General features: G+C 67.9%; 3 protein-coding genes across 5 annotated transcripts; all 3 read left to right on the top strand.

The window, feature by feature from the left end:
- The first annotated feature begins 2,181 nt into the window (after positions 1-2,181).
- Positions 2,182-17,772, top strand: CD81 (CD81 molecule). Its single transcript, XM_059151165.1, has 8 exons — positions 2,182-2,340; positions 12,054-12,168; positions 15,006-15,103; positions 15,764-15,838; positions 16,190-16,294; positions 16,596-16,697; positions 17,055-17,141; positions 17,223-17,772. Exons 1-8 carry the CDS (start codon positions 2,275-2,277, stop codon positions 17,283-17,285), a joined length of 711 nt encoding a protein of 236 aa, XP_059007148.1. The 5' UTR covers positions 2,182-2,274; the 3' UTR covers positions 17,286-17,772.
- Positions 17,727-20,237, top strand: LOC131817581 (proline-rich protein 2-like). 3 transcript variants are annotated; one of them, XR_009348554.1, is made up of 2 exons: positions 17,727-19,563; positions 20,204-20,237. XR_009348554.1 is itself a non-coding variant. In XM_059151131.1 (2 exons), exons 1-2 carry the CDS (start codon positions 17,727-17,729, stop codon positions 20,215-20,217), a joined length of 1,173 nt encoding a protein of 390 aa, XP_059007114.1. In that variant the 3' UTR covers positions 20,218-20,237. The 3 variants fall into 3 exon arrangements, 1 of the variants encoding a protein (XP_059007114.1); XR_009348553.1 differs by having other exon boundaries at positions 17,727-19,600; XM_059151131.1 differs by having other exon boundaries at positions 17,727-18,885.
- Positions 19,268-21,691, top strand: TSSC4 (tumor suppressing subtransferable candidate 4). The gene has a single exon (XM_059151156.1). It carries the CDS (start codon positions 20,500-20,502, stop codon positions 21,469-21,471), a length of 972 nt encoding a protein of 323 aa, XP_059007139.1. The 5' UTR covers positions 19,268-20,499; the 3' UTR covers positions 21,472-21,691.
- Positions 21,692-22,526: the final 835 nt, after the last annotated feature.

The raw sequence follows: 22,526 nt of genomic DNA, 5'->3' as shown, positions 1-22,526 counted from the left end.
GGTGGACGTGGCAGGTGGCCCTCCGCAGTGCAGGTGAGCCTTACCTGGTCTCCTGAAAGCCTGGTTAGACCAGAAGGTGGAGGAGGTGGGGACTCTCCCCCCGTTCCTGCCTGGGGCGTCATACCTCATCTTCTCCAGCCCTCCGACTGGGACCTACACGGCCGGCTCCCTGGTTCCCAGACTTTCAGGCTTGGGCTGAATCCCCCCACCAGCACTCCGGGGTTCCCAGCTTGCAGGCGGCAGATGCTGGGGTGTTCTGGGCTTCCTGAGGCCCGGAGCCTGTCTGTAATCTGAACCTCCTGGGGCGTCTCTGGAGGACCCTGAAACATGGCTGCTGGGTCCCCTGCTGTCCTCACAAGGTCAAGTTGGTGGGCCACTGGGCAGGGCACTTCAGAAGCGGACCGGAGGTGGAACCCTCCTGTGCCAGGCAGCCGCAGGTGGCCTCGCACACTGTCACGGCCCACTCTCCAGGGAGCCCCCGATGCCTGTGGAGTGGCCCCACTATGGGCAGAGGCAGCTTGCTCTCACCTGTGTCCCCATTCAGTGCAGAAGCCAGACCCGTGCAGAGACCCTCCGGTCGCCCCCACACACTCAGATCTCACGCAGTCCCATGCTGGGCTTCAGACTGGCCCCCGACCCCAGCGCCTGCCCCCACGTCAGCATCCAGTCCCCTTCCCCCATCTGCTGCCATCTCCTGGCTCCCTTCCTCTTCCTCCAAACGTGTCCGCTTTGCTGCAAAGGCTCCTTCCCAGCACCCTGCAGGGCTGGCTGGCTCTTTCTCAGTCTTCAGGGCCTGGGTCCCCTGGAGACCCCCCCAAGCTCCCTGTGCTGTTGGAGCACTCCAGCTGCTACTACCCTTTAATTATCCTTCCCAGCATTGGCTTGATGGTTGTGGGGTCCTTGAGGGAAGGGGTCCTGGCTGTCCAGCTCCCACAGCCAGAGCCCTGGCCAGCACCCTGGCACACAGGTGGGACCCAGTAACCACTGATGTATGCCTAGTCTTAGAACATGCCAGCCGGACCTGACCGGTCTTGAGGGCCAGTGCACCAGGGGCACAGCATACAAGGTTCTGCCCCCTACCATGCTCATGGTCCCCCTCTGCCCCCCTTCCAGAGGGCCAGGGAAGGCTTTTCTCTGAGGACTTAGCCCACAGCTTTGGCAGGCCCACTCAGGTAATCAGCGATAAATGTCTGTATTCTTCCGAGATGTTGATTTTGAAAGATCTGGACGTTCTTCTGTGTCACCTTTGAGTAAATGGCATTTTGATTTTTTTTCCCCTTTTAACCCTGAAGCGGCTGGCGGTCCACGGCCACCCACACTGCACACTGCAGTGAGGTACCGCGACAAATCCAGGTCCTGAGGGGTGGCGGACCCCTGCGGGACACGTCCCCTCCCCGTCCTCAGCAGCCAGCAGGGAGGGCCGCAGGGCCTGGCCCCCACTCCTTCAGGAAGCTGGTCTCCCTGTGGGGCTGGCCTCCTGGGGGGACGAGCACCAGCGGCGGGAGCACAAAGTACACTGTGTTTGGAGCTTGTCCTATAGGTGGTTTGGGGCTCCTAGACATTGAACACTGGTCCAGAGTCACCCTCTCAGGAACTTTTCCAAACACAGACTCCTCTAACAGTGCTCAACAACGTCCCCTTACCCCGGGACAAGGGCTTGGCGGCCTGGAATCGCGTTCCAGAGTCTTCAGGTCAGGCCGGCTGACTATGGGCCTCGTCACTCACCCAGGGTCCCCACCCCGGAGCACTGTGGGCAGCGCCATCACTGGTGTATCACCTCCTCCAGGGAGCCTCCTCGGATAACCAACCCAAAGCGCCGGAGGGAGGACGACAGCAGGGGAGGGTCTTCCCAGGGCGCCCCTGACGCAGGCCCGCCCCCCCCCGCCCCCGCACCGCCCCTCCCTCGCTCCGACCTGGGGGTTGGGGGCGCGCGCGTCTGACCCCCGACCGAGCGCGTGCTCGCGGGGGGAGGGGCTGCGCGCGCGGGCGGCGGGGGCGGGCCCGGTGGGCGGGGCCTCGGAGCCTTATAACAGGCGGCGGGGGCGCGCGCGTGGCCAAAGAGCGAGCGCGCAGCGGCGGCGGTCGACCCAGCGCGTCCCGGCCCGGCCTCCCGCGCCCCGCGCCCCCGAGTCCCCGCGCCCCGCGCCCCGCGCCCCGGGCCCGAGCCCCGCCCGCCGCCCGCCAGGCCCCGCGCCCCGCGCCCCGCGCCCCGCGCCCCGCGCCCAGGACCGGCCCGCCCCGCTCAGCCCGCAGGCCGCTCGCCGCCGCGCCGCCATGGGGGTGGAGGGCTGCACCAAGTGCATCAAGTACCTGCTCTTCGTCTTCAATTTCGTCTTCTGGGTGAGCCCCGCTGGGCGGGGGCGGGTGGGGGCGCCCCGAGCCCCGCAGGCCGCGCGTCCCGCTAGGCCCCGCGCAGGGGGCGCAGCCAGGCCGCCAAGTTGCGGGGCCACCTGTGGGCGCCGGGCGCGGACGGGGGTCCTGGGCCGGCAGTCAGGGGGAGGTGGGGTCGTCCGGGGCGGGGGTGGGGGCTGCGAGACGGGGCCCGCGGGGCCTCTGCGCGGCCGGGCCGGGGCGTCTGGGAGCCTCGGGGCTGTGCCCGCGGGGGGACGGCGGTCGGCGTGGCGGGTGCGGGCTGCGACCCGCGGGCCGCGGTGTCAGGGACCACCCAGCTTCGCGGCCGCCGAGGGGGCTCGGGGGCGGGGCTCCCAGCGTCCCGCCCCCATGAGCTCATCGGGGCCGCCGCCCCTGGATGGGCCGCGGGGCTGGGGGCGGGGGGCGCGCGCTCGGTCCGAGTCTCTGGAACCGTCTGCCCCGGGCTTGGCCCGGCTCCGCCCAGCCCCGGGTGCCGCCGCCGCCCCCGGGGGTGGCGGTGAGGGTCCCGGCCGGGTCGGCACCCGCACGAGAAGCGCCTCAGCCCCTCGTGGCCTGCGTGCGGAGCGCCCGGCCGCGCTCTGTGGGGCCGGCCCCCTCCGTTCTCAGCCAGTCCGAGCTTGCGGTCCCCGCTCGCTCAGGAGGCTGCGGAGGCTTTGAGGGAAGTGGGACTGGGGCGGCCGTTCCGGGCCGGCCCAGGGCAGGGGGGGCCCTGAGGACCCGAGCGTCTCTGAGCTCCTCTGGGGCCTGGGTCCCATGGATGCCCAGGTCTGGGCATAGGTGTGGGCTTGGCCATTCGCCTTGGAGGGAGGTGCCCGCAGGATGGTCGTCTAGGGGTGCACGAGGGTCTCCGGCTCCAGGCTGCCGACTTGCAAGTTGCGTTTTCCTGGCCTGGGTGGTAACTGCTGGCCAGTGACCACTGGTGCTTTGGCTTTGTTTCTGTTTCCTGCCTGTGTTGGAGTTGGGGAGGGGCCCGGAGTGGGTGCAGGAACCCTCCTCCTGGCCCGGCCCTGCTTCCGCTTGGCCAGTCCCCTGGGCAGTGCCTGGGAGCCCTCCTGGACCCCTCTGCTGCCCCAGGCCGCTCACCCCTTCTCAGGAAGGACCAGACCACATCTGGCCGACAGCGTAGTTCCCCAGTAGACTCGGGAGGGTAAACTTTTGAACGGTCCCCTGAGCAAGAGCAAGTCCCCTGAGCAGACTGGGCGCATCTGTTTCCCATCTGGACAGCGGAGGGTCCCAGCAGGGAAGACCCCAGTGCGGGTGTCGGGGCAGTGAGGTGTTTGGGGTGGGGAGGACAGAGACCGGACCGAGCTCTAGCCAGGGGTGGAATGGAGGGGTCATACCCCACCTGGGTGGGGAGGACAGATTGGGGGCCCGCTGTGGCCACTGACCTCTGCCTGGGAAGTGGGGAGCAGTGGGGCTGTCTGGAAGGGCCAGGACTGGCCTGAACCACCCCCTTTGCCGGAGCAGTGTTCAGTGTTCTTTTAGTGTTTGCCTGCTGTGGTCTGGGCTTGTAGGGGGTCGGGGGGACACCCAGAGGCCCTTCTGCTGGCCTCTGAGCAGAGCCTGGATGTGGGGTGAGGCCCTGACCAGGAGGTGGAGGGCGGGCGGAGGTAGAGGGTGTCTCGTGGATTGTTGTCCTCAGGCGGAGTGTCCTTGCTGGGTAGGTCCCTCCCCGCTGCCCAGCCTGGGAGGTCTCCAGGGCAGACCCCCGCTCACCCCCCAGCTCCGCCTGGGTGAGCCTGGTGGTTCCCCAGGCAGCTGGGGTGGAGGCCTGACCCATCCCCAGGGGCTGCTCTTTTTTGAAGCTTAAGGCAATGTTTCCAGGCCTCTCCCCACCAGGCCACCCAGCTGGGCATTGAGAACTGTGGCCCCACACACCCCTGCTGTGGGGCTGAGCAGGGTGGGGCCCGGGGCCACCAGGCTGGCAGGGCCCCTCTCTGCCCCCTGTCCCGGCGTCCAGCCTCACCTGGTGGGTTCGGGACTGTGGAGCGCTCACCCCGCTGCTCGAGTCGGGTCCTGGGCCTTGGCATCCAGCCCCCCAGGGCCTGCGACTAGCTCACACCCTGAGGGTGGAAGTCAGGAAACGGCTGTAGGGCCCAGATGGCCAGCAGGAAGACTGCCCGCCTTGGCTGGCATGGGCAGCGCCCTGGGGAAGGGGCTCCGCCGGTGCTGGGTGACTCTGGCTGGCCAGGCTCCCTGCCCGCAGTGCAGGTGTGGGTGCTGAAGGGGAGCTGGGAGACACTGACAGGGGGTGTCTGACCGCATCGGGGCCCTTTCCAAGTTCCGCTGTAGGAATGGAAAGGCTCCCACCTGGGAGCAGGCCTCGGAGGCGGTCCAGCCGGCTTCTCCAGGAAGGAGCCCGCTCACCCCACACGCTCACAGGCCTGTCTCTCTCCTCCATGAGCCAGGACATCGGGGCCCCAGGCGGTGTGCCCCCAGTATGCCTTCGGGGTTCCCTGGCCCTGCAGGCATCCAGCCGTGAGGCAGGGACAGGAGCGGGGGCACCAGCAGCAGCCCCTGCCGAGCCTGGCGCAGACGCCCTGCCCTGCAGGGAGTGGAAGTCCTCCCGGTGCTGGTGGGACCCGGAGCTTCCTGGCAGAGGCCGCTGGTACTCCAGGCTCCTGCTTGCAGCCGGGCATTTCAGGAAGAGCAGAGGGTCCCCTCCCCGTGACCTGGGGCAGGAAGCTGGCACGCGTGAGCCCCGCGCGCTTTCCTCATCTGTGAAGTGGGTACGGTCCCAGGCCTGTCCTTGGAGGCCGGCCAGAGAGAGCAGGGCGTCCCGGGCTGGCCCCTTCTCCAGCCTAATGCCTTCAGTGGCTGCTGTCCAGAGGTGGGGCGGGCACATGAGGCTGGGAACAGGGCTGATGAGAAGCCTCGCTAACTGGCATTTAATTCTCGCTTCCAGACAGCACATGACTGTCTGTCACTTAGCGGTTCTGTCGCCTTCCTTCCCGGAGAGGGGATGTGAGACCCTGGCAGGCTCCGGGTGGGGGTGGGGATTTCCTGTGCCGGTGTTAGGGGTGGGCGAGTGGACGGACTGAGTGGCAGCGCTTTGGGGGAAACGGCCATTGGCCTGGGACAAGAAGAGGAAGTGTGTGGTCTGTCCCCGGGACAGACGTTGTCTCCCACCCCCCACCGCGAGGACGTCCAGGTACCAAGAGGCCTGGGACCCTGGTGGGTGCTGCTCCAAGGCTGCCTCCCCACCCCCCCCCCCACCCCCGGCCACAAGGTGCCCACCCCCCCACCAGCTCAGGTCTGCCTCCAGAAGTTGAGTTCATCCCCAATCCCTAGCTCATTCCGGGAGTCCGGTCAGGGAAAGGGACCCAGAAACCCACCCTCCCAAATCACGGGCCCTGTGGCTTCACTTCAGCGCCTGAAAGCCGGAGAGGCCGAGAACCGGGTCATCAGATCAATACGGCAAAGTCCAGGCACCCATGGGAGGAGCTGACGATCGCCTCTGCGCTGGCCCAGTGTTTCAGGGTGGGGATGGGGCAGAGGCACAGGGGTTCTGCCTCTGGCCCTGGCACCCCAGAGCCCAGCTCAGGGCATGCCGTGAGGGCTGGGTGGTTTTCACCCCTGGAGCTGCCCGGGGGCCGTGTGCCCTGTCCTTGACCGAGAACCAGGCTCGTCTGGACCTGGCCCTCAGGACCCTTCTCCCGAGTTGTTTTCCATCTGTCCTGCAGAATGTGGTTTGACCCAGCATGCTTCCAGAAACCTCTAGACTTCAGTGCCTGCCCCGCCCCCGGCCCCAAAGCACACAGTTTCTACTCTGGGGCCTGGCCTAAGCCCCTCCCGATGGCCGAGCAAGTGTTGACTCACAAGACCACCTGGGGGCTTCCAGTGCAGTCCGGGATGCTAAGGGAGTGCCCATGGGCAGGCAGGAGCCATGCCCCGCACTAGCTGAGGATTTCCCTTGCTAAGCCGGCTGCCTGGGGCCACCTCTCCAGGCATGAGGTGGGAGCTGGCCGGAGGGAGGGGCTTAGGAGGTGGGGTTGGGCCCGTCAGTTCTTCTCCTCGGTGGTGAGGGGTGCTCTGGGCAGAGGGGGCTGGGAGCCACAGAGGAGGGGGTACCTGGGGCCCGGCAGCTCCACCAGGGCCTGGGAGTTCGTGCTCCCTTGTTCGTTTCTAACTTTGGAAGTTAGTGCTGCCCCACCTGCCTACGGGGACTGGGTACCATGGTCATTGTCCAGGAGGTGGAAGACAGGAAGTCAGGGCCGCCCGCCCTGCAGACTCTCCGGCTGGGTGACCCACGCCCAGGTCGGCCCAGGTCATAGTTGGGTTGGCCCCAGTGCCTCGGGGGGAATGTCGAGCAGCTCCCTGTCACCTGTCTTCCCCGAGCCATCCTCTCTGGGTGGGCGCTGAGCTCGGTTCCGCGCCGCCGTGAGGACTGCCCATCTTCCTGCGTGTCCGGTCCTGGGCTGGGAGGCTGAGCCCAGGAGCTCAGTGCCCTTGGTCTTGGGGGGCAGGGGGCGGGGGCTTCCAAGAGGCAGCGGGTTTGTCCCAGCCTGCGCTCTCGGGGGGTCGCACTGTCTCACACAGCGGTGGCTCTGCTTGGGTGAAGGGCCCGTGCGGCTCCTAGCCCAGGGCTTGGCCGCCGTCCTTTCACTCGGTCTCAAGGCGATAAGACCTTCAGGTCCCCCGAGGTAGCATTCCCTGGGCCAGCGAGGCCCTGGGCTGGAGCTGTCCCCTCAGCCTCCAGCTGGAGCGGTAGGAGGCTGAGGTCCCCAAGTGACCACACGAGGAGGTCTTTCTGCTGCTTCACGGCCTGGAGGGGCTGCAGGGCTGGGGCTCTCCTGGGACAGGGATCAGGCCACCCTGACCTGCCTTGGGAGACCTCCCCTGCTCTCAGGTCCCCTTCCTGCGCCTGCCCGCCTCCTGTCTCCCTCTGCAGTCGGTGCCCGGCCCGCCTAGCTCCTCCTGGTCAGAGGCACAGTCGGTGCCCGGCCCGCACAGCTCCTCCTGGTCCTGCCGCAGCCTGTCCTGGGCCCGTCTCTGTGGGCAGGCCCCTCCCTGGAGGGGCGGAGGGGGCAGAAGGACTCCCGGCTCTGGGGGGTCGGTTTGGGGCCAGGGAGCAGGGCACTTCCTGGCTTCACTACCCAGGTATTGGGTGGTGGGGTTGGGTCTCTGATGTGCCCCTGGAGGAGATGGGGTGTGGCGGAGGCCTGCGCTCACCTCTTGGTGGGAAGTGGCTGCCGCAGCCCCCAGCTGGTGCGACCAGGAGAGCCTGGGTCACGAACCCCTTGCTCCCTTCTGCTAGGTGCCAGGCCAGGGGGCTTCCTGAGGTCGGGGGGCCTGCAGCCGGCTCCGCTTCTGGCCGAGCTGGGGGTCCCTGCTCTTCCCGCCACACTTCCGACCCTGGGCTGCTCCTGGAGGCCCCCCGCCGGGAAGGCCCGAGGTGGGCCTGCGGCACCCAGGGAAGCGTCTGGCCCTGTCCCTGGTGGTGGGGTCGGTCTGCGGGAAACCAGGACTCCCACCCAGCCCAAGGGGTGGTGCCAGGACCTCCTCCTTCCCCTCGGACCTTCCACAACCGGCGGAGCATCTGTGCTGTACCTCTTCCCTCTGACTTAGATCCCTGTCCCTGAGGGCGTTTCCGGCCCCACTTCCTGCCTCTTCACTGCCCTGCTTGGGCGGGGGGGGCGGTCTCCAGGCCTCCAGGACCCCCCAGCCGCCCAGCCAAGAACGCTTCCTGGTGCGTTCTCCCTCAAGCCTGTGCACCCGTGGAGGTGGGGGGTCGGGGAGCAGAGCTGGGGTGGAGTCAGGCGCCCTATCCCACCACCCTTGGGCTGGAGCTCCCCCCCACACACTCCTGCCCGTGGGCGGCCAGCACGCTGGGAGGCCTGTGTGGGTGGGGCTGGGGGCAAGCGCTCCGGGTGCTTGGGGCCCGGCCGGGGTGGGGGGGGCATAGCAGCGCCAGGCCTGCCCGGGCAGCACCCGTCGCCTCTTGCTCCCTTTCAGCCACTTCTTGGAAACGCCAGGCGGGCGGGCAGGAGCCCAGCTTGGCAGCCCCTCCTGTTCCAGCTGACGCCTTTAGTTACTAATTCTCAGAAACGAAGAAAGAAACAGAAACGGAATTTTTCACAGTGTCCTGAACCCGCCACAGCGTGTCCGCTGTGGCACCTTCCCCTGTGGCCCAGCCAACCGCCGCCCTTCCCGGCAGGGCCCCTTGTGGGGCAGGGCCCCCGGGGCAGGAGCAGGGGGCAGCCCTGCAGAGGCGGCCCTGTGCAGGGGTGGGGGGGTTGCGGGGTGGGGACATCTACTGCTCCCAGCACTGATGCTTGCAGCCACGTGGCCCTGCGGCAGGGACCTTAGCTGAGATGACCTTGTGACCCCGAGAGGCAGGGGCACCCTTGGCCGCCGCGCCCTGGGCCCCACCCCGCACCGGCCCGGCTGCTCTCCCTGCACGCTGACCTCTGCTGGGAAGCGCACGTCCCAGCTCCGCAGTTCTCCACTCCCTTCTCTGACCCTAAAACCTCGATTCCGTCGGCAAAACGTCAGCACGATATTTCCAGATGCTTCTGCGGGCCCTGGGAAGCCCACTTCTCCGGGGACCTGGCTGGCCCCAGGACAGCAGCCGGGATCTTTGGGGGCCCGGATGAAGTTGCTTAGAAGTTCAGACATTGAGGGGCGCCTGGGTGGTTCAGTGGGTTAAGCCTCTACCTTCAGCTCAGGTCATGATCTCAGGGTCCTGGGATCGAGCCCCGCATCGGGCTCTCTGCTCGGCGGGAGCCTGTTTCCTTCTCTCTCTCTCCCTGCCTCTCTGCCTAGTTGTGATTTCTCTCTCTGTCAAATAGATAAAATCTTTAAAAAAAAAAAAAAAGTTCAGACGTTGGGGTCCAAGTGGGGAGTTGGCGGTGTGACTTCGGTGTCAGTAGAACCCTGTGAAACAATCGTGGCATCATGACCGTGGACATGTCCAGCAGCCCCAGAAGCGCCCGGGGGCTCGTGTTTGGCCCCCATCCCCGGGCTGCCGGTGGCCTGTGTTCTGTTACTGCCGCAACTTGCACTTCTGACACTTCTGTAGAAAGGGAACTTCTTTCCGGTCTGGTGGCTGTCCCCCAGCGTGGTTGTCAGCTGAGAACATTTTGTGTTGCTGCCGGGACCCACCATGTTCTTGTTCCCCCGCCTGTGAGCCGGACACGTGGGTCGGTCCCAGGTTAGGGCTGGGGATGCCAGGGACCGCCAGGGCCCACGTCATGGTGTGGACACGCACATTTGCATCCCTGGGTGGACATGCGGGGCGGCAGGTGCAGGCCGAGCTCGGCAGCGCACTGACCCCAGCTCCTCCCACGTTCCCGCCGGGGCGCGAGCGGGGGCCAGGAGCCTTGCCTTCCCTGCGGAGGGCTTTCCCCCCGCTCTGGGTCGGGGTGCTGTGTTTGTCCCTCCCTCCCTGGCAGTCTGCCCCCTGCCACATGGGTTTCCTCATCAGGGAACGGGATGGACCTCGCCATTGCTACATTCACCTGGCCCCACTCCGGGGGTCTGTGCGGGGCCTGGAGTGACTGGGGCCCCGGCATGCAGGGGGCATGTCCACACTGAGCCCTCCCCAGCCCTGAACGCAGCAGCAGCTTCCCTTTACCCCTCAGGGCTGCGGGTCTAGGGGCCGCGGGGGAGTCAGAGGCCACCCCGCCTGCCCCTACCAAAGCACCCCAGGTGGCGACCAGGGAGGGGAGTCAGCACTGTTCGCCCCGCACTTCTGTTAGGACCATGCACCCCAAGACACCTGTCTCCCCGGCTGCTGGGGTGAAGGGGCTGCGTGGGGAACACAGGAGAGGTCCCAGCAGGCCAGGGGCCACGCGCCCCTCCACACTCCGCCCCCTCCGCAGATGGGGAGGCTCCTCGGGGCTTGTGGCCAGGGCGCCAGGACTGCAGAGGACCACAGCGGGAGGCCTGAGACAGGGGCTTCCCCGCCCCTCCCCCTCCGCCCCGGGACATCTCACAAAGGCCGTTCTGGGCCACAGTTTCAAAAGAGAACAAGTGCCGGTTTCAAGCCCGAGTTACCACGGCAACCCTCAGCCTCGACACCGCCTCCCTGGGAGCCCCAGATGGCAGCCACCTCAGGAGGAGCCGGGGACTCTGGGGTGCCCGCCCTGCCCTGCCGTCCCATGGGCCCCCTGGCCATCTCCCGTGGCTGGCAGGTGCCACCAAGAGGCGCAGGATGCTGGGAGTCCGGGCCTCCGCCCTTGGAGGTCTCCGCGGTGGCCAGAGGGTCGAGGGAGGGGACCCTGGTGGTCCTCCCCACCCACACTCGAGGAAAGGCAGAGCCTCCGAGCCTAGCCTGCCCCCACCATACCTGGAGCCCTGGGAGAAGGGGGCTGAGAAGCGGAAACCCCGGGCTAGCTGGGGGGCAGCCTCACCTTGGGGGCGTGGGCCCTGCCAGCCAGACTGTGAGCCAGGCCAGGTGGAAGGGCCTGGGAAGCAGCGGGAGTTTCCATGGGACATGCCGCGGGGCCGGGGCCCGGAGTCACATGCACGTCACCAGCCACCGTGTCGGGGGTCTGCTCCCCAGCAGGGGCCTCGGGCAGGTGCTGGTCTGGCCAGGTGGTTTTCTGGGCTGGGGGGGTCTCCTCTCTTTAGGATGTGGAGCTCCAGGCCTGTGTTTGGGGGTCAGTGTCTGCTGCGGCCTGGGGAAGGCTCCGTTGCCAGCGCCCGGATGGTGGGAGGAGGAAGCGAGGGACCGTGGCTGCGCAGCGAGGCCCTCGGACCCGCACCGCGGTGGTAGCTCTGGGAGCACCCTCTGGTCTGTGGGGCGGCTGGGGCTGGGCCGGCCTGAGGACAGAGGCTGGGGCCCGAGAGTGGCGCGCCACGGCCTGTGTCGGTGAGATGTTTATGTGTAGTCCAGGCCCGGCGTGGTCTGGGCTCCCCTTCAGCAGCGCCGCACGCCCGCCCCCCGCACCCCCCGCCCCGGGCCCTGTGCTCGCAGGACGGTGAGTCTGTGAAAGGCCTCCCCAAGCCGGAAGTCTCTGTCCTCCGCTAGGCTCCAAGCAGAGCCCCCTTTCCTGCCCCTGCTGCCCAGGCAGCCCCTCCCTGGCCTCTCTGGGAGCCCAGCTTCCTTCCTCCCGCAGCGGCTTCCCTTCCCAGGCCCAGCGGCGGCAAGATTTCTCCCACACACGGCCCAGCCCCTGGCCCCATGGCTTCCTGGAGGCCTCGGCTGCCTCCGCTGGTCTGTCGTTCCCTCCACGGGCCACCGGGGCCCTGGTGGCATCAGATCCCCACCCCTCTCCTTCCCTTGGCAGCAAAGACTGGAGTCCCCTCCACGGGGTTCCCGGATGAGCTGGGGACGGCGGGGAGCACCGGCCTGGAGGAAGGCCCAGCGGTCCCTGGGGTACTTGGGGCTGGTGTGGGCTGTGGCCAGATTCAGGAAATGAAAATACAGGGCCTCCAACCAAATGTGCGCTTTGGCTGGAAAAACGAATGCTGTCTCGACGTGAGCGTGCCGGTCCCGGCCTGGGGATGTCGCTCCAATGCCCGTCTCAGGGGCCGGGTCCCAGCAGCGGGCGTGTGGAGCCGGCAGCCTGGACCCCAGCGGTGCCTGGGAGCGCCACCTGGAGAGGGACGCCCTGAGCCTGTGGGCAGGTGGAGGCGAGGGGCCAGCCCCCGCGCCTTGGGCGTCCGGTGTGGCTCGGCCCACACTCACCCCTGTGGTGCTCTGGGCAAGTGACCATGTCCCCGTTTTTCCCCAGCTGGCCGGAGGCGTGATCCTGGGTGTGGCTCTGTGGCTGCGCCACGACCCACAGACCACCAACCTCCTCTACCTGGAGCTGGGAGACAGGCCTGCACCCAACACCTTCTACGTAGGTGAGTGCACCTGGCTGGCTCTGGGCTTGGGGGCCCGCGGGAGCGACCTGTCAAGATGTCTGATCACAACTGCTGCAGTGAGGCGGTCAGGGAGGACTTCCAGGAGGAAGCAGGGCACCGGCCAGGCCAGCAATGCTCGCTGGGCTGCTGGGAGGCCGAGGCCTGCCAGGAAGGGCTCTCTGGGCGAGAGGGCGAGAGTGTAGGCAGACTGAGCCCGCCCAGGGCCCTTGCGGTCCGTGGTTCCATGGGGGTCCCCTGCCTGGCTGGCGGGGTGGGGATGCAGCAGCCAGGCTCCCAGGCAGCACTGGGACAGCACGGGGTTTGTGGGCTGTTGAGACCCCACCAGATGGCTCCTGGGGGCCAACTGGGGGCTGGAGGCCACTGGGTGGGGGCAGGGGAGCCGCATCTCGAGGTGGGTATTTCAGGGAGGCTTGCAGGGAAGGGGCGGGGCTGGATGCCTGCCTGGGCCGGGGACTGGCCGAGGCAGCTGGAGCAGGGGGGAGGGAGACTCCCGGGCCCCAGGGTGAGGCAGGCCGCCCCCAGCCACACCTTGCTGCCTTATTAGGCCGCCTGCCTCCCAGGCACCAGCTAGGCCCCTCAGGGGATCGGGCCCCCACCCCTGCCCCACCCTGTCCTGCAGAGCCTCCCTTGGTCCCTGGCCAGCAGGAGGCAGGGCCTGGCCCTCCTGGGGCTCTGGAAGCCTTGTTTCTGTCCTTTAAAGGAACGGCCTGGCCTGGCCTCTCAGGTCCCCACAGGCCCGGCAGTGGGGCGGGAAGTATGTGTGGGCCTTTCGGGTTCGGGGCTCCATGTTAGGGTCAGCGGCCGCCCTACTGTGTGCGGCCCAGCAGGGGGCTGGGTTCTTCCCAGCTGCTGTTCAGGGGAGGGGGCACGCGCTGCTCGCTTGGTCACTGAAGCAGGGATGGCCCAGGGTCCCCTGGGGCCACAAAGGGGATGTGTGTCCTCCCCTGCCTGTGCTCCTCCCGGAGCTGCTGGGTGGAGGGGTCTGACGGGAGCACTGACAGGGTGCCCCCTCTCCTCCCTGGAGACAGAAGCCTGCTGCTCTGGCCACGGACTCCCAGGGCCCCTGGAGGGGGTCCCAAGCCTCCCCTCTCCAGATCCACAGGCTCCCCCCGGGCTGTGAGCCTCCTCGAAGATTTGAGTCTCTTGAGGAGAGCCCCCCCGCCACTGCCTGTTACAAAGGCACCCCTGAGAACCATCACCCAGGGTCTGCCAGGGGCCAGGCACCCTCAGGAGCAACGTGGTCAGCTTTGCTTATGTGTCCGAGGGCAAGGAAGGGCCTCCAGACCCATCAGAGCTGTTTGTCTCCTGCAGACTCCTCCCAGGGTCCCCCTCCCCTTCCGCAGGGGTTCCAGCCTGCAACATCCTGTCTGGGGTGCTTCTCCAGGATCTGGGGTGCCGTGGGTGGAGGCAGGTGATTTGGGAAGGGGCCCCCCACCCACCTCATGGCCGGAGCAGCTCCTGCTCTCACAGTCTCACAGTCCGCTGTCTGGTCCAGTACGGTAAAGGAGCTAACGGCCCCCTTGGTCCAGTGCAGGACTGGGCTGGGAGGGCTCAGGAACCCTGAGAATGGGCTGGGCACACAGAGATCCACTGCTTCTGCTCTGGGCCTTACCGGGAGGAGGGAGGCTGTAGGGCTGTGCCCGGACTCCAGGAAGGATGTGGTTCTATACGAGAGGCTTGTAGGGGGCAACACAGGCACTGTCCCACCAGCCTGTCCCTCACAGGTGCCACATTGGGCTGTCACTGTGGGGCCTAATCCTGGTTTGCAGGGTCCCCCACGTGCCTCTTCTGGCACTTGGTGGGGAGCTGCCGTTGGGGAAGCAGCTTCAGCCACTGGACTGCTTGGCAGGCCTGCCCAGGGACCTGGGCTTCTGCAGCAACCCCCACGGGCTGCCGAGTCCCTCCCATCAGAGACGGGCCTTCTGGATCCACCCGAGGCAGGCTGGGCCTGCCAGAGAGGCGGGGGAGCAGATGTAGGCCCTGACAAGGGCTCTTTGTCCAAGGCTGGTAGGGGTGGGGCGGGGGGGCAGGTTAGGGGGCTTCCTCAGCATCCAGGACAACACTGCAGGGCCTAGTGGGTCCCCGACTGCGCCTGTTGGAACCAGACCTGTCTGTGTGGGCCATGGGCCCGGAGAAGGGCAGTGCTGCCAGGCCAGAGGCACCCCCTACCCTGTCCTGGCCCTTCCTGCATCCCCAGGAGCCCGTGCCCAGCACATGGGCACTCCCACGTGCTGACCCAGAAATCTCCCTCCCACACTACATCCTCGGCAGACCAGGTCGCCCCAGCTGCCAGGCCACCTCCGCCGGCAGGCTCCTGTCCTCCTGAAGCCAGCTCGGGCCCACTCCTCCAGCCCAGGGAGCCACATGGAGCTGCTGGATCTGACCCCCTGCCCGGGCACAGTGGGCCTGGCCCTGTGCACCAGGAGCGCGTGGTCCTCTGTGGCCCCCGCTGAGTCCCAGAGACTTCAGGGACCAGAGAGGGTGCAGGCCGTGTGTGGCCTCAGCGGGGAGCGAGGCAGCGCACAGATCGCCAGGCAGGGCTCTCTGAGCATGCTGCTGTGCAGTCAGTCCTGGCCTGGTCCCCGGCGGCCCAGCTCCTGGGGTGTAGACCCACGGCGGGGTCGGGGGGGTGCAGGGCAGGGAGACATGGGAGGGGCACTCGCCCTGTGGCCAGGCCGAGGTGCCCTCGCTGCTCTTCTAGGGCAGGGTGGCCCGAGCCCTGGGTGGAAGGTGTGCCCATGGCCAGGGAGGGGGGCTGGGACGGGTGGCCCTCGGGGACATCGCGCTCTGAGAGTGTCTGTTGCTCCCCCACAAAGGCATCTACATCCTCATTGCCGTGGGTGCCGTGATGATGTTCGTCGGGTTTCTGGGCTGCTACGGGGCCATCCAGGAGTCCCAGTGCCTGCTGGGGACGGTAAGGCCCGGGGCCGGGCGGCGGCAGGAAGGGGGTACAGAGGCAGAACCCAGAGTTCTGGAGGCTCCGTGTGTTTTGGTCAGATGGGCCCCTGCTTGGCGGTGTGGCCCGGGAGCGGGGACTCGCCGGGTGGCCTAGGGACCGTTCCTGGAATGACAGCCCTCTGGAGTCCCTGTGTGGCTCAGAAACCCCACCCTGTCCTATTACGGTGACATGGTTCCTAACTTGTGGTTTTACAGTCGTTTTTCGTTTTTAATACAAAGGCCCAGAAGCAATGAGGGGCGCGTCCCAGTTCCTCAGCAGCCTTAATGCAGAAGCGGGGGCCCGGCTAGCCCAGGAGGCATGGGCAGCGGGTGTTCGTGTCATGATGACCCCTTTCCCAGAGGGAGGAGTGGGGTGTGGACAGGGGTCACTCGGGGCCCAAAGCCCCCGGGGCCGGGCCCTGGCCTGTGGGGATGCTGAGAACCTCGGCAGGCCACTGCTGGGACCGAGTCTTACCCCCGACGCGGCTCGTCCCCGGTCGGGGCGGGGTGGGGGTGGGGGTTGACTGCCGGTCACTCGGGCGTCTGTCGCCTGCACACGGCCAGCCCTAAGCTGCCCCCTGCCTGCCCTCATCCCCATGTCTCTGCTCTCCCCTCGGGTCCTGCATGGCCTTCCCAGTTCTTCACCTGCCTCGTCATCCTCTTTGCCTGTGAAGTAGCTGCCGGCATCTGGGGCTTTGTCAACAAAGACCAGGTGAGCCTGCGGCCACAGCAGTGGGCCCGTCCCTGCCGGGCTAGGGTTGGGGAGGGCCTGCTGCTCAGGTTGTGGGGAATGGGTTGGGCCTACCTTGGATTGTGGGGTGCTCTTTGGGGCTGCCCGTGGGCCCTGCCTCATAGAAAGGCCCTGGAAGGCTTTCTGGAGGAGGTGCGAGTAGAAGGCGGGGCCACTTGTCTCCCAGCACCAGGCCGGGGTGGGGGTGGGGGCAACCAGGTCTACCCTGGGAACATCACCTTCTCAGGAGAGCCAGGAGAACATGTGCCCCCTCCCCCGGGATGGTCCCTGCGGTGGCTGTGACCTCACCCCTTCCGCACACCCCACCCCCAGATCGCCAAGGACGTGAAGCAGTTCTATGACCAGGCGTTGCAGCAGGCCGTGGTGGACGATGACGCCAACAACGCCAAGGCCGTGGTCAAGACCTTCCATGAGACGGTGCGGGAGGCGCTGCTGGGGGGTGGGGGACGGTCCTCTGGGGTAAGGCCCGGCTGGGGTGGAGCCTGGCCCAGCGCAGACCTCAGGGGCAGAAGGGGTGCTGTGACCTGGCAGGCTGCAGAGCTCTCTCTGGGGTGCCCCGGGGGGATTCTCAGGGACCCACCGGGAGCCAGGTGAGCCCATTAGGCCAGGGCGTCTCCCCAGGCCTCACCTTCCCCAGGCTGTGTGTCCCTGGCCATCTACCCACGGGTCGCCTGCACGCAAGGGCGCAGGGCTAACCCGGGGGTCTTGGTCCCTGTAGCTCAACTGCTGTGGTTCCAGCACGCTGTCCGCGCTGACCACCTCCATGCTCAAGAACAACCTGTGTCCCTCGGGCAGCACGATCATCAGCAACTTCTTCAAGGTACACAGGGCCGGGCGGGTCCCAGGGTTCGCCAGGCTGCTTGGGGGGCCCCGGGGGGTGCTGGCAGGTTGGGCCCCTGGGGGTGGCGGGTCTCTGCCCGGCTCCCAGGCCAGCACCATCTGCCTGCGGCTCAGCAACCTGAGTGGAAGACCGCGCACCTGCCACGACCCACCCTGCGTCTGTTTTAAAACGGGGTGTGAGGTAATTGAACAGAGACCAGGCGCTGCTCACACCTCTTCGGAGGGGCCGAGCCTCCCCATGCTCTTTCCTCAACAAGCCTGCGCTGCGGGACTGTGGGGGCCTGAGGGCCTGCGCCCCTGACCGTCCGCTGGCTCTCCCCCCCCACCCGCCATCCAGGAGGACTGCCACCAGAAGATCGATGACCTCTTCTCGGGGAAGCTGTACCTCATCGGCATCGCGGCCATCGTGGTTGCTGTGATCATGGTGAGTGCACGGGCCGCGCATCTGCCCAGGGCACCCCCACAGGGCTGCGGGTGCTGACCGTCCCCCCCACCCACCCCGCAGATCTTCGAGATGATCCTGAGTATGGTGCTGTGCTGCGGCATCCGGAACAGCTCCGTGTACTGAGCGGACGCAGCCGCTCGCGCTGCGGGGACAGGCCACCGGGGACCCTGCAGCGCCCCGGAGTGACCGGACGTTTCTGAGGAGGGCCGCCACCGCCCGTGTATATAACTTCTCCGGCATCACTCTGCTCCACTTATTAGCCTTTTTACTTCTGAGGTTTCGTTTTTGTCCTGAAGTTCCCCGTTTCCCTTCGGGGCTGAAGTCACCTATAGACGGCGTGTGAGCGGGCCTTGGGGACTGCGAGGCGGGGCCCCTGCTTCTGCGGCTGAGGGGCTCTGCCTGCTCCTGCAGGCCTCTCCTGGGGGCCCTGCGGCCCACCCGCCTGCCCCCGGGCTGCACGGCTCACGCCTTTTGTAACCCCGCTCCCCCCGCCGGTCCGAGCCCGTCGGAGCCGCCTCCGCCTTCAGCGCACCTGTCCTTTCTAACGCGCCGCCTGCCACTGTAATGACACCCCCGAGCCGCTCAATAAAGGAGAACCCGGGCATGCTAACGGCCGTCCGTGCCTGCGGCGTCCGAGCCGGGGCGGCGGCAGGGCGGCGGCCGGCTCTGCGGGCCTCGCGGGGCGGGCCGGGCCCCCCAGACCGCTCCCACGGCAGGTGCCCCGTGCCCCCTTGGGCAACCTCCAGCCGGCCTCCCTGCGGCCCCGAGTCCTGGGGCGGCACCGCCCGCAGGGGCAGCACCGCCCGCAGGGGCAGAGCCGGGGTGGGGGGTTGGGGTCGGGCCCGCGAGCCCCCCCTCCTCCCGGGCCGGCCCCGCGGGGCTGAGCGCCCGCCAGCCGGACGCGGGGTGCACCGCAGCCCGGCCGCCTCGCCTCCGGGCACGGACCGGGTCTGTGCCGAACCGACCCCGAGAGGCCGCGCCTGGCTGCCGTCGGGCTCGCGTCCCCAGCGGCCTCCTCGGGGGCTCCCGTTGGGAACGAGCCCCGGCCCGCATCTGGGGGATCGGGTCTCGGCGGGGCCCGCGTCGCGCCGCACGGGTCTCCGGGAGGACACGTGCCCCCCGAGGACCCTGGGGCGTCGCGGCCGCGCAGCCGCAGTCCGTGCCGGGGGTCCCTGCGGGGCCCGACCACGCCGGGGGGCGGCAGGGCGCACGCGGCGGGCAGGCGGGGCGAAGCTGCCCCGAGGCGGAGCGCAGCAGCCGAAGCCCCGGCCGCCCGCCGCCCCCGACCCACGAAGTCGGTCGCACCGGAAGCACTCGGCCACGGCGCCGCGCGCGACGATGCACTTCCGGCCTGAGGAGGCCGCTGTGCTCGCGACTCCCAGCAGGGGGCGCTGGGGGCCCGGGAACGCGGCGCTGGCCGTTAGCCCTCGAGCATTCTGGGAGTCGCCGCGGTGCCTCTTCCTCCCCCCTCTTTTCTCTACTGAATTCCGGCTCTTAGCGGGACGAAAGCCGTCGTTTCCGGGGAGGAAGGGCTCAGAAGAAAAGCGCGGGCGCATGCGCAGGGGCCACGCTACCCGACGGGCCTTGGGAGTGGCGCCCCAGTGCCTTGTGGGAGATGTAGTTCTCCGAGTGCGGACGCCGCCGGGCTGGGCCGGCGGAGGACTCGGTTTCCCAGAAGGCGGAGCGCAGCTCAAGATGGAGCCGGCCTGGCCGCGGCGGTCCGGTAGGTTTGCGGCGAGGGAGTCCGGCGCGGACTAGCAGCGGCGCCTCTGGGAGGTCGCTGTCCGCATCCTGCCCCGCCCGGAGCCGCCCCCGTAGTGCGGCGCGTCTCCGGCCCCTCGTGGGCTGGGCCCTGGGACCCCGAGGCTTGTGAAGCCTGGACGCTGTCCGGCCCAGGCCCCCGACCGAGCGGAGGAAGCCGGGGGCGCGCGTCCCGGGGCAGCCGGTGGTTCCGCCTGCCGGACGGGGCTCCGGCCGCCGAGCTCCCGAAGCTCGCGGAGAGCCCCGGGAAACGTCCTGATGGCTCCTCCTGCCATCGGGATGGCGCAAGGCGCTGCCCCCTCGTCCCCCCGGCGCGGCCCGGCTCCGGCTGCTGCTGCTGGTCGCGGGGCCTTCCCGGCGGCGCGACTTCGGCGGGCAGGGGCTGGCTGCAGCTCCGGCTTCGCTCGCGGCGTGCTGCGCTCCGGCCCATGGTCTCTCCCTCCCTGGAACACGTGGGGTGCTCCCGTTCCCTCGGGAGGTGCTCCCTCGCTTGGGGACTCGCGACCCAGAGCACTGGCGGTCTCGTCTGTGTTTGGTCAGCCGCGGGGCACCCGCGGCCGCGCCTGGCCCACCTGCCGGGTCCTTCGTGGGCGCTCCGCAGCGGGTCACCCTGGGCCAGGGCGGCTTGGTGGATGGATGGGTGAGGCCTGGCTGTCCCCTGAGCCCGGAAAGACAAGGTGCAAGGTGCCCGCTGGGTCACACTTGGGCACTAAGCGAGAGTTGGTCCCATTTCTGTGCTCGGCTGGGAGAGGGGAGCTGTGTGCACGGTTGGGGGGAAGTGCCACCGGAGGCTGCTGCAGGGCCTGCCTCTGCCCACCAAGGGTGCCCGGGGTGGCCACTGACACCCCGCTTCGCTGTGGGCCTGACCCTCAGACACCAAGGACTCCACTGTGGACGCCCATGGAACTTCCGGGGCCTCTCCCAACCATCAGGAGCCGCCCTCCTTGCCTTGGACCAAGCAGGTGGCCCAGTCTTTGTGCAGTCCTTGGGGCGTGCCACGCGCCCCGCTGAGCCTACCTGCTCCAGGGCGGTGGCAGCGCAGAGCACAGGCTGCTGTTGCCGTGGGCCGAGCCCTGGCTGGCTGCCTCTTGCCACAGCCCCACCCTCCAGCAGGCCCCTAACGGGGCTCCGAGCCTTGACCGGAGCCATCGTTACAAAGGATCTGCTCTGGGCCTGGCCTCTGTCTGGGCTTCATAAACCCAGGACCACCCGTTGGGGTTGTGGCACATTTCTGCACCTTTGCAAGAGTCTGATCTGATGCTCGGTTTCTCCCACCTCAGCCCGCTACAGCTGAGCCGCTGGACGGCGCCGGGACCGAGGCCACCACGCCTTTGCAGCACTTCCAAGCCCACCGGCACTCCAGTGTCCGCACAAACCGCGTCAGACGAGGGAGGTGAGAGGGCTTTCAGGGGACGGGATCTCCGTCCCTTGATCTGCAGGACGTAGTTCTTCCTGTGGATCCCGCCGCCGGCCCAAGGACTGTGGGTCTACAGGAGGGACCTATCAGGAGTGCCTGCGAGTCTCAGACACGAACTTCTTGGGCGGTCTGGTCTGGGTGTGGTGTGCCCTGGGACACATGTCTGAGGCAGGGACAGGAGAGCCCCTGGAAGCCCAGCAAGGGACAGAGGTTGGCGCTCTGCCTGCGGACACCGCGTCTCTCAGCGACTCAGACTCTGATGTCAGCCTGCCTGCTGGTGCTGAGATGGAAGCTCTGTCCCCGGGGGTGCGACCTGCGGAGGCCCAGGGGGACTCAGACCCTGATGAGGCCTCTTTGTCTGCGAGGGGCCTCCGCACGGCCGCAGTGCAGCCGTTCCAGCTGAGGGGCATGAGCTCTACCTTCTCCTGGCGCAGCCGCAACATCTTTGACTGCCTGGAGGGCACAAGCAGTCAGGTGCTGCCCTCCGTGGAGCAGACTGACGTGGGTGACGACGGGGACTTCCCACGGCCGCCGGCACCCGCAAGCCGACCTCCAGGAGAGGACCCGGGCAGGGCCAGTCAGAGCCCTGCTCCTCCGAAGTTGTCCCCCGTCCCTGACTATGTGGCCCACCCTGAGCGCTGGACCAAGTACAGCCTGGAAAATGTGGCGGAGGTCAGCGAGCAGAGCAACCGGGCTGCTGCTCTGGCCTTCCTGGGCTCCCCGAGCCTGGCTGCCCCCAGCGACCGTGTGTCCTCTTTCAACCAGGATGCCTCCAGCTGCGGGGAGAGAAGAGTCATCTTCACCAAACCCGCCCGAGCTGGCGAGGCCAGGCCTGAGAGGAAGAGGGCCCTGAAGAAGGCAGGAGGGCCTGGGAACCCGGGCGCCCCAGGGGGCGAGGGCTCCGTGGAGCTGGCCCACCTGGCTGGGCCTGGGAGCCCGGAGGCTGAGGACTGGAACAGCCCCCATGGGGGCCTTCAGGAAGTGGACGCGCTGCAGGGGGCAGCCCACCCCAGTTCAGCGGCCGGGCCCCCCGTGGTGGAGACCGTTGGCTTCCATGGCAGCAGGAAGCGGAACAGAGACCATTTCCGGAACAAGCAGAGCAGCCCTGAGGCCGCAGGCGCCGAGATCTGAGAAGAGACCGAAGGCAGCTAGGGCCACTGGCCGCTTGGGGTTGGGTGGGGCCTGGGGCTCCAGCCCCTCGGGAAGGGAGCCAGCGGGCCGCCAGGAGGCGGCGGCGACATCCTGGGCTGGAGCTCCGGGTAGTGGTGTCTGAAGCAGTGCTTGCCGGTGGACGGCAGAAGCCCTGGCCCGCCGAGTCCCTGTGGGGCAGCAGTAAAGGTTTTGGACTTTCCTTCGGCTTCGGGCCTTGTGGCGATTCTCAGGTCAGGTCCAGCGTGGCTGGGCCGTGTTTGCTCCCCACTGCCCCCACACGCCCTGTTCTCTCGCTCGATCCTCCCTAACTTAGTGTCCGGGGGACGTGGAGGCTTTTTAAATTGACGCCCAGGTCTAAAGTAGGAGGTGAAGAAGACCCTGGGCACCTCCAGGGCTGAGCTCGATCCCAGCTGGCCAGCCTCTACTCCTAGCTGGGCTAGGGCAAGGAATCTAGAGGCAATGAGTCCCTACAAGGCCAGCACGTGAGTGGGGGCAGGGCCCCTCCATGGCCTTGGCCACTCTTGCCCCTTGGCTCTGGCCTGCCCAGGGCGAGTGTGATCATGGCCAGTGTCCTGGGACCACATCACCAGAGCGACTGAGCTGTGGGCAGGGGCGCTGCTGGTATGGCTGGGCCCAGCGGCAGGGGAAGGAGCACAGACCCCTGAGGGCATTGGGTGGCAGACTGGGACAAGTGTGTACCCTCTGTGCCTGGTGGCAGGACGTAGCAGAGACTGGCTGGTCTGCAGTCCTGGCCCCAGGCCTCGGAGGGCAGGAGAGGACCGACGCGGCTAGCCACTCACCCTAGCTAGGGCCGGCACAGGAGCCTGGACCCCCAGCGCATAGGCAGGTAAACCCCACCCCCACCCCCTCTAAACCTTTACTGACTCGGGATGGGTGTGTTCTCTTAGGAGAAAGCAGCCTTGGGGGCAGGGGTGGGTCCCCCTGGGACCGTGGCCCAGGCTGGACATAGGGCAGCGCTTGCTGGGTGAGCACGTGAGGGTGTGTGGGATTCCGGGCCAACACGCAGAGTCAAA

The sequence above is a fragment of the Mustela lutreola genome, chromosome 1, assembly GCF_030435805.1.
Source record: "Mustela lutreola isolate mMusLut2 chromosome 1, mMusLut2.pri, whole genome shotgun sequence".
NCBI classification, from domain to species: Eukaryota; Metazoa; Chordata; class Mammalia; order Carnivora; family Mustelidae; genus Mustela; species Mustela lutreola.
This window is presented reverse-complemented; position numbering and strand designations above follow the sequence as displayed.